This window comes from Guillardia theta (genome assembly GCF_000315625.1).
Source record: "Guillardia theta CCMP2712 unplaced genomic scaffold GUITHscaffold_168, whole genome shotgun sequence".
Lineage (NCBI taxonomy): Eukaryota > Cryptophyceae > Pyrenomonadales > Geminigeraceae > Guillardia > Guillardia theta.
In genome coordinates this window covers 68910-77683 of record NW_005434508.1, presented here as the reverse complement: position 1 = coordinate 77683, position 8774 = coordinate 68910, and the positions used below count along the sequence as shown (strand labels likewise).

At 53.9% G+C, this 8774-nt stretch overlaps 4 protein-coding genes across 4 annotated transcripts in view; 1 reads left to right on the top strand and 3 right to left on the bottom strand.

Moving 5' to 3' along the window:
• Positions 1–2250, bottom strand: part of GUITHDRAFT_81158 (hypothetical protein) — a gene marked incomplete at both ends in the record, with an annotated part of 3365 nt that extends 1115 nt beyond the window's left edge. Inside the window, 7 exons of the mRNA XM_005820694.1 lie at positions 22–225; positions 462–545; positions 788–1110; positions 1344–1484; positions 1535–1576; positions 1702–1878; positions 1929–2250. Coding sequence (XP_005820751.1) covers positions 22–225; positions 462–545; positions 788–1110; positions 1344–1484; positions 1535–1576; positions 1702–1878; positions 1929–2250 — 1293 coding nt within the window. The remainder of the gene's footprint in view (positions 1–21; positions 226–461; positions 546–787; positions 1111–1343; positions 1485–1534; positions 1577–1701; positions 1879–1928) is intronic.
• Positions 2251–3811: 1561 nt separating this feature from the next.
• On the top strand, positions 3812–4496 carry GUITHDRAFT_120036 (hypothetical protein; the record flags this gene model as incomplete). The annotated part of the gene is made up of 6 exons (XM_005820693.1): positions 3812–3872; positions 4065–4115; positions 4164–4207; positions 4267–4311; positions 4359–4402; positions 4454–4496. The coding sequence occupies 6 exons, from the start codon at positions 3812–3814 to the stop codon at positions 4494–4496; spliced, it is 288 nt and encodes a 95-aa protein (XP_005820750.1).
• A 361-nt stretch (positions 4497–4857) lies between these two features.
• GUITHDRAFT_155942 (hypothetical protein) lies at positions 4858–5810 on the bottom strand. Its single transcript, XM_005820692.1, has one exon. The coding sequence runs from the start codon at positions 5518–5520 to the stop codon at positions 5026–5028; it is 495 nt and encodes a 164-aa protein (XP_005820749.1). The 5' UTR covers positions 5521–5810; the 3' UTR covers positions 4858–5025.
• A 1315-nt stretch (positions 5811–7125) lies between these two features.
• On the bottom strand, positions 7126–8396 carry GUITHDRAFT_155941 (hypothetical protein). The gene is made up of 8 exons (XM_005820691.1): positions 8307–8396; positions 8207–8259; positions 7791–8165; positions 7619–7738; positions 7483–7572; positions 7384–7431; positions 7265–7337; positions 7126–7200 (listed from the first exon to the last, which is right to left on the bottom strand). The coding sequence occupies exons 2-8, from the start codon at positions 8249–8251 to the stop codon at positions 7148–7150; spliced, it is 804 nt and encodes a 267-aa protein (XP_005820748.1). The 5' UTR covers positions 8252–8259; positions 8307–8396; the 3' UTR covers positions 7126–7147.
• Between the last annotated feature and the right edge of the window lie 378 nt (positions 8397–8774).

The window sequence follows — 8774 nt, the reverse complement described above, 5'->3', positions numbered from 1 at the left end:
CGATCTGCCTCCTCTTCTGACCTTGTTGAGGAGCTCAGGTCCCTTCACTGAGATGAAGTTGGCGCCGCTTTCTCGCGCGACCGCCTTGGCCACCAGCGTCTTCCCGCACCCGGGCGGGCCGTAGAGCAGGACGCCCGTGGGAGCACTGAGACCCAGGAGAGAGAACTTCTGGGGGTGGAGGATGGGCTCGCAGATAGATAGCTCTAGCTCCTCTCTCACTTCTCCCTGCTCAGATTGTCAGATCCTCCTCCTCCTCCTCCTCCTCCTTTCCTTCCTCCTTTCCTTCCTCGTTATCTTCCTCCTCGTCTCCTTCGTCTTCCTTCTCTCCCTCGTCTCCCTTCTCTTCCTCCTCTTCCTCCAACGATCCTTCTCCTCTATTTGAGACATCTCCCTCCTCTCTCCCTCCCCTCCTTCCCTCCCTCTCTCTCTCTTCCCCTCCCTTCCTCCTGCTCCAGCAGTACCAGCGAGCCCACGTCCTCCCACGTCACGTCAGGGACAGTCGCGAATCCTTCTCTCTTAGCTGAAGGCTGCACACGCTCCACCGCCTGAGAGCAACAGTCAGAGCTCACAGATCCTCCCCCCTTTACCTCCCACTCCTCCCTCCTCTCCTCCCACCCTCACCTCCCTCCCTCACCTCCATCGCTCCCTCCCTCGCTCCCTCGCTCCCCCGCTCCCTCTCCTTCCTCCCCCCTCTCTCCCCTTCCTCTCCCTCCTTCTCCTCTCTTCCCTTGCATCCTCTTCGCCTCTCCCATCACTTCCCTCCAACCAGTCTTATCCTCCTCCCTACCTTCTCAAAGTCGCTCATGGTCAACGCAAGAGGCTCCAACTCCTCGCTCGTCAACGGAGTGAACTTGTTCAGCAGCTTGTTTGCCCCGCTCATCTCGCTCGCCTCGCCAGCTGCCCCTCCTTCTCCATCTCCTCCTCCCTCCTTCTCCTCCTTCCCTTCCTCTTCCTTGGCGCGCTCAGCATTGTTCATCGGCTCACGGGGCACCAGAACAGTCTGAAAGATCCGGTTGATTGCGATCGCTGCTGCCTCCTTGCTCAGAGCCGCAAGATCCGCTCCCACGTAGCCGGGGGTACGACGAGCAATCTCCTCAAGGTTGAAGTCCCCTACGAGAGAGAGCGCGCATGAGGAGGAGGAAGAGAAGAAGGAGAGAGGAGAGAAGAGAGAGAGAGAGAGAGAGAGAGAGAGGAGGAGAGAGGAGGAGAGAGAGAGAGAGAGAGAGGAGGTAGAGGGAGTCATAGGATGTGAGAGTAAGAGTGACAGGAGGATGGGGAGGAGAAGGGAGGAGAAAGCGGGTGAGGGTGTGAGAAGCAAGCATGCGAGGAGGAGCAGGAAGAACCTGACAGACGGAGTCTTGAAGTGAGGACGCGGAGGATGGAGAGGCGAGCTGGTTCATCAGGCACCCCCATACAGATCTCCCGGTCGAATCGTCCTGCTCTCCTCAGAGCTGAGTCGAGCGCGTCCGGCCGGTTTGTCGCTCCTGCAAGGGATCAGGACAAGTCAAGTCTCTTGCCGCTTGCTGATGCAGACCGATCACGATGACGGTCTTGGGGATGTCGCTGGAGGAGGCATCTTCTTTCCCCTGCTCCTCGTCCACGTCGTCTCTGTGAGACAGGAAGGTGAGGGATGAAGTGGAGGAGGGGCGAGGAAGGGACAGGCTCACTTGAATCTCTTTGAGTCCTGAGCAGGAGGAGGACGCGTTCCAAGATCGTCCATGCATGTCAGAAGCTGCGCCACGATCCTTCGCTCCATCTCTCGCTGCGCATTTTCGCGCTTTGGGGTGATGGCGTCGATCTCGTCGATGAAGATCAGGGCAGGGGCAGCAGCCTTGGCCGAGTTGAACAAGTCCCTGATCGTCTCCTCCGACTCTCCTGCTCTCAACGTCACACCCACACACACTCCTCCAGCAGACCTTCCAGCTCACCTGACATGCCCGACACGACCTCGGGCGCGGAGATCTTGAAGTAAGTCACTCCACACTCGTGCATCTCTGCCGCCAGCGCCCCCGCCAGCATGGACTTGCCGCTGCCAGGAGGCCCATGGAGGAGGACCCCACGGGGCGGCTCCACCCCAAGATGCGCATAGATCTCCGGGTGAGCGAGGGGGTACTCGACTAGCTCCCGCACCTGCTGGAGGATACTCTCAATGCCCCCAAGGTCGCGGAATCGAATCGAAGGGATCTCTGCCGTCTTGGAGTTGCTCGCGATCCTCCCGCTCTCCCTCCTCCTCGCTGGTTTCTCCGTCATGGTCCGGCTCCGGGCCTTGGGGGTAGCGCTAGCTCCCTCGCCCCCCTCCCCCACACTGTCCCGCCCTGCGCCTGACTTGCTCTTGTACAAGTTCCTCATGCCGCTGTTCGCACGGTTGGTATCGCGATACTGCACAAGTTTCACCTCTCCGTCCGCCATCTCCTCGTCCCCGCTGTCTCCTTGCTCTTCACGCTTCCTTTTCTTGTCGCTCGCAACTGCCTCGTCCACGTTTGCGTTCTGCTCAGCCTGTAGCTGGGGCATCACATTCACCAGCACTGCCTTGCGCAGGCTGTTCCTGGGCATCTTCCCGCAGTCATGATATTTCGATCGCAGCAAGTCGGTGAGTTGATCAACCGAAGGCGTCGACCCTCCGTCTCCCTCCAGCAAAGACTTCACCCGCCCGAGAAGCTTCCTGCTGATTGGGCTATTCATCCTCTGCCTCTCCTTTCTGCTCCACTCCTCTTCATCCCTTACGTCTGTCTCCTCTTCCTCCTCCTCTCTTCCTCCTCCTCTCTTCCTCCTCCTCTCTTCCTCCTCCTCTCTTCCTCCTCCTCTCTTCCTCCTCCTCTCTCTTCGTCCTCACCTCCTCGACTCTTCTCCCTACAACGCCATACCGCACGTGCAATTCGCCATCGTGCCCCTCATGCAGCAAGCAAACCCTCATCCCCATCTATCCGGCTCAGGCGGCCGGCGGGCCCGGCCCCCGGACTGGCCCCCGGAGTAGCCTGGACTACCGTACGTTCGATCAGGACTCAGGCCCGTCGGGACTCCCGTTCAACGGTTTTCAAGTGCCCGTCCCGGGTCCCCGGCGGCCGCGGGCGGCCGCGGGCGGCGGGCAATGGTACCTCCTGCCCGTGCGGCTGGGCGCCGGCGCGGCCACCAGGCGCTCCGGCCGGCCGCCCGGCAGATGAAGCCGGACTCATCCTGCCTTCCCGCCAGAGGCTCGCCCGGCCTGGCCCGGCGGGCCGGTCACCCGCCGGCACTGGCGGCCCGGCCTACTTGCCCGGCGAACTCCGAGCCTCGGAGGCTCCGAAGTTCAACTTGACCGTCGGACGAGTCACCCCGATCACAAGTCAGCTATTCCGCGGTACACTAGTACACATTCTGGCGCGGGGGTGCCCGAAGACGAGGTAGAATATGAGGGGGATGATTTTGCCCGGAAATAGAACCGCCGACAATGTGGGGCATCGTTGCTGATCATGGTGAGCGGATGGAGGGAGGAGGGGAGGAGAGAGGAAGGGGAGAGGAAGGGAGGAGAGAGGAAGGGGAGAGAAAGGATTTGTTGTGACAGAGTTCTGGCATGGCAGCGAGAGTTCAAACGAGAGGTCATGTGAGGGGGAATGAGAGTTCGCATGAAGAATGTGCGTTAATTTAGCTCGTGAAAAAAAGTATCATACAAGGGCAGACGATGGTGTCTGCTTTGTCGGGATGGTGTCTTATGGGATGTTCTAATTAGTGCAGAAAAAGGAGGTCTGTGGATCACCAACCTATTTCATTTATTTTGTGGTAGCTGATGGAGAGTTTCATTAAGTCTTCGTTTTAGCTCAACGTTATTGTCGCAATGTGCCGATTCTTGATGCAATATCGTATTGCTTGTCCATTGTGTGCAAAGGCCTTTTTTAGTGAAATATGCAAACAGCGAGGGATGTTCGATTGAATTTTTTTTGGTTGAATGAGACTTACAGAAAGTCAAAAACATTGAAAATGAAGTAGAATGCCACGATGTATTGTGTTGGCATACGACGTCTAGTGTTAGCATATTCGTAGTGCAAGGAAACTTTTCAGGGAACACATCTAAATTCATTTTGTGGCAGGAATCAAGAGCAACGGGCAGCGCACAACAAAGCTCCTTGCTGTTGCTAAGGGTGCTGGTAATTTTGATTGTTTTCTGTGCCTTTTGGTTGCTCACTCAGACATGTCAGCACCTGTTACTGAGAATGAATTCAAGCTGTTCCAGGTGGATGAGATGAAAGGAAGGTCATGTGTGTTAGTCATACTGAATGGCTTTGCCTGCAGCGTGCTATGAGCGAGCAAGGTCTGTCCAAGTCGACCACTGCTGATGTGAGTGCTCGGGCTCTAGAGTTTCACCTTGTGATGTCTGGCTGCAGGTAATCGCCAGTGCTTCCAAGACCGGCGGAAAGTTGGATGCATGGTGAGCGAGAAGGACATCGTTGTCGTCGTGTACTGACTCAAGGTGTGCTAGGGGAGCTTCGGGTGGAATGCCTCTAGTGGGTGGCAGGAAGTGAGGAGCGCCCAACCCGATCATTGTTTTGTGTAGAATGTGACTTGTTAACCTGTCGAGGCAATCATGAATGTATCTTGAATGAAGTTTTGAAGTGCAGACAAAACTCATCTGACTCAAACATCCTTTGATCCTGTTGTCTTCAACTCCACGCCTGACTCGGATTGAATACCTCATCATAGGCCACATACTATGTCTTAAAACACCGGCTCTGCTGGCTGCCCATTCTTGATGTGAAGGCGGAAAATATCGAGGATAGACAGCAAACCCACCAACAGAAATATTCGATTCAAGTTCTAAAAAACCAGAAATACATTTGCAATCCTTCTATATTCCGTGTCTCCAATGCCTCTAACGTTTGACTGACAACCCGACTTCAAACATGTGAAAATCTTTGCGCTTTTGCAATTAAAAAATCATCTATCGGGGAATCACTTCTTTGAAGATGTAATTTTACTTCATTGAAAGTAAAAAAGACAACAGTTGAAAACAATAATTGATGTGGAAAGAATAATGTGACAACAAAAGCATGTCTAGATTAGCCGGGCCGAGCACAGCCAGAGCTCACCCTCGCTCAGCCTTCTATCTCTCCCTCTAGATTCTTCGGCATTCGGAACAATCAGTGGCTCTTCCTTCACAAAGTCCCCGTTCCGGTTTATGGATTTCTCCGCCGGGTGTTTCGTGGATTCGAACCCGTACTGGGAGTACACCCCTCCCCTCAAGATCTCTCCGAATCGAGAGATTGAAGGCTTGATACATATCTCTAGGCTGCTCTTAGCACTCCCCAAAAGATCCTCCCCTCCCGCAAATAAATTCGCTTTCGCCTCCAGCTTGTTCTGAAAGTAGCTCTGGTCCAGATCGAAGTCAAGGTTTTCTTCAAAGTCGTAGAGAGAAATGTCGAAGTCCAGAGGTGCCGCACATATCTCTGGGTCATGCAGCGCATGCGCTGTCCAATCTGACGAAGCCGATCGCTGAAACGATCCACTTGACGAGCTTCTCATAATGAAGTCTTCGTGACCCTGCGTCATTAATACGGATTCTTGGTTTGACGGAATATCGAAATGTGCCGGCAGAAAATCAATGCTCAACACGCATCCAGGCACAAACCAAGCTTCCAATCTCCCTCTAAGAAAAATCGAAATGATCTCTTGAGTGAGGAGGCTAGTTCAGCTCAAAAACTTCCGTTCCTTGCGTATTCGAATTGGTGGTCAAGACTAGCAGTGTCGCGTGCCTTCGGTGCAGCTGTATGTGTTGGCTACGAATCCTTGGACTTGTTCGTCTTCGATTCTCCTTCCTCGCTCCTGCTTTCCGCGTGCTTAATTAAGCTCCTGCCTTCTGCTCTTGCTACAACACCTGCACGATCTCTGCGTCTCACGATTCCTCTTTTACCCCTGTTCCAACCCCCATTCCACCCCACCCTCTACCGAGCAAGCCACCCAACCCACCCTTATCAAGCTGTAGTACCAGAAACACTACCCATGGACCCCTTTGAGGTACAAATTGAGTACCCTACCCCTCATCCAAATCCTCTGACCCCTTCTGGCCTAAAAACTATTGTTTTAAGTTACCCATGGTATGAAACAGCTTGATTTGGGAACGATTGAAATAGCCAATACAACACAAACAAAATCCTTTTAGATTGCCAAGGGCCACACCGATTGGGAACAACAGGGGTAGGGGCGCAACCCGTCCATTTCCGCTCAGGTATCCCATGGATGATTCAATGGTACCCCACCCTCCACCTAATATCAAAATAAAAATCATGTTTTGTGATGCGTTAGTTTAACTCCATCTTCTGACACGCAGCAGTCACGGTGAGTTAAAAAGCCACTTGTAATCGAGGGTAAACAGTCAAACGCTGCCGCTTCAAGGAGGTAGATCTCTCTAGTGTTCCGAGACTCGCAAGCACCATCCACCTACCTCTACTGGGCTACTGGGCACGACGACTCGCTCACTCGCTCCTCTCTAAGTTTACTACTGACAATCTTTACTCATAAAAGTGACATTGCGTCATTGCCAGACGCCCCGGCTCGGAGTCACTCGGCGGGCGCGCCGTGGCACCACCGTGACCGAGGATTTTTCTTCAACCGATGTACGGTCCGGGCCGGGCGGAGGGCCGCTGGGCCGGGTCGGGCGTGGTCTGGCCGGGCGGGCTCTGACAGCTACTGAGACTCAGTTGAGTAACTTAGTAACTTGACTTACAGTACGATACCTTAACTGACTTTGAGTAAAGCCGTAGTACTGACTCTTAACTTTGAGTAACCTTTTCTCTTCTCGCCGTTTGGCCTGTGCGACAGTGTCAGGGTCAAGCCTCCTCGACTCTCCTGATTGTCCTCGTACTGATTTTTAACTTAACTTTGAGTAAACCGGGAAGAACCGTTTCTTATGTAACTTGAACTTGATCACTGCGGCTGAGAGTCTCAGGCAGTAGTGGACTCGGGAACAGCACCGTGACTGAGGCACTCCGAAGAGCCGGGCCGCCGGGCCGAGGCCGAGTGACTGTGTGACCGCGCACTATCCGCGGCCACGGACCGTGACGGAGGCTGAGGCATGGATCTGAAAAGTATGTATATAACAACGTTTCGATGCTAACTTTGGAACGATGGGGTTTCAGATCCCAAACAATCGAAAATATTAGTCAGCATTGTTTTATTTTTATAGTACATCACGGTCCAACAGATCATCTCCTGAATCCTTGTCGATCAAGTCTGAGAGGCACAGCCAAGTGTTAGTAGTGAGCTCGTGCAGCACAGGAAGCTAGGACGCTGAGACCTTGCAACTTCTTGTCCAGAAACTTCATCCTGTTCGATCCGAACTGGGTGGCTGCTCCCATCGTGCTGACAATCTGCGATAAGTCAGAAGATACCCATTTTCCCCCTTCCCTCTCGCACTTGTGTTGGTTTCAATCCTCTACCTTCACTCTTGTGGATGCAACAAACCTGTACACTTGCTTGTCAATCTCAAAGAAAAAAAAATGCCATCAATTGCACCTCGTTCCTTGCATTGATAGCATATGATATCCTGCATCCGGCACATGCCTCCTCGATCGCAGTAGCGTCGGCGATAAAGTGTTTGCCCACCTTAGAGGAGGCCGTCACCTTCATGAACAAACAAACCACAAGGTACCTGCGTGATGGAGACATACGTTGGCACCGAGCTCAAGTCTAGCGGCTTCTTGTTCTTCTCCTCCATCTCCAACGAAAGCTCCACACCAACGCTCCCGTCTGCATTGGTGAAGGTTGACAGCTGTTGGTACACGTAAGTGCACAGGCATCCAGAACGCAGCATTGATTCCTACCGTCGGCAGCTTTGTGTCACTCAGTGCAGCCCAAACAGCGATGGAGACGACATCTAACAGACAACCGTCGTATTCAACCAGCATGACGTCCACGAAGAGCTTCCATGCATGCCGATCTGAGACCATGAGGGACTTGATGAGGGTGGGGATCGGTCTCGCAAAGATTCGGTTGGCATCCGCAGTCAAGGCTGCAGACATGTCCTCTGCTTGCCTCCCAGCTGAGCTCGGCATATTGCTGCACGTCACTGACACTTCCACCGAGGCGCCCGAGCCTTCTGCTCCCGTGTCGCTCAGCTCAGCCTGCACGGATGCGATCGCCTTCGTTCCACCACAGTGCACAGAAGCTGACCCGTAGCAGCTGGGCACCGTGCCAACCTATCCAACGTCAATTAAGTCTGTAGACTTCGGTGGACAACCTTGAGCTGGATGTTTCTCGATTCCAACCTCTGCCTCCCATCCATGCGGATACCTGAAAGATCGACGTTACCTCATCTCCATGCCTCACAACGCCTGTACCGTGATCCAGCCCGTTCACAATGAACTCCCGTTCGCATGAAGATATCAGTGTAGACCAGCCTTCCAGCGCGGCTAACTGACTTCTGTCAACCTGGAAGAACCATGTCAGCAATTACAATTCACTTTCATAACGTTGTTATGATGCTCCATGTCCTGGCTCTCACACTTGTTGTGCCCGGATCTCGGGTACTTCGGTGGAGGAGAGGCCATCTTCTCCCTCCGCCCTCTCTACAAGTCTGCCTCGCTCTCGCTACAAAAACCTCTCAATTTACGTCTCCACTACCATCCCATCCCATCCCATCCCATCCCATCCCATCCCATCCCATCCCATCCCATCCCATCCCATCCCATCCCATCCCATCCCATCCCATCCCATCCCATCCCATCCCATCCCATCCATCCCATCCCATCCCATCCCATCCCATCCCATCCCATCCCATCCCATCCCATCCCATCCCATCCCATCCC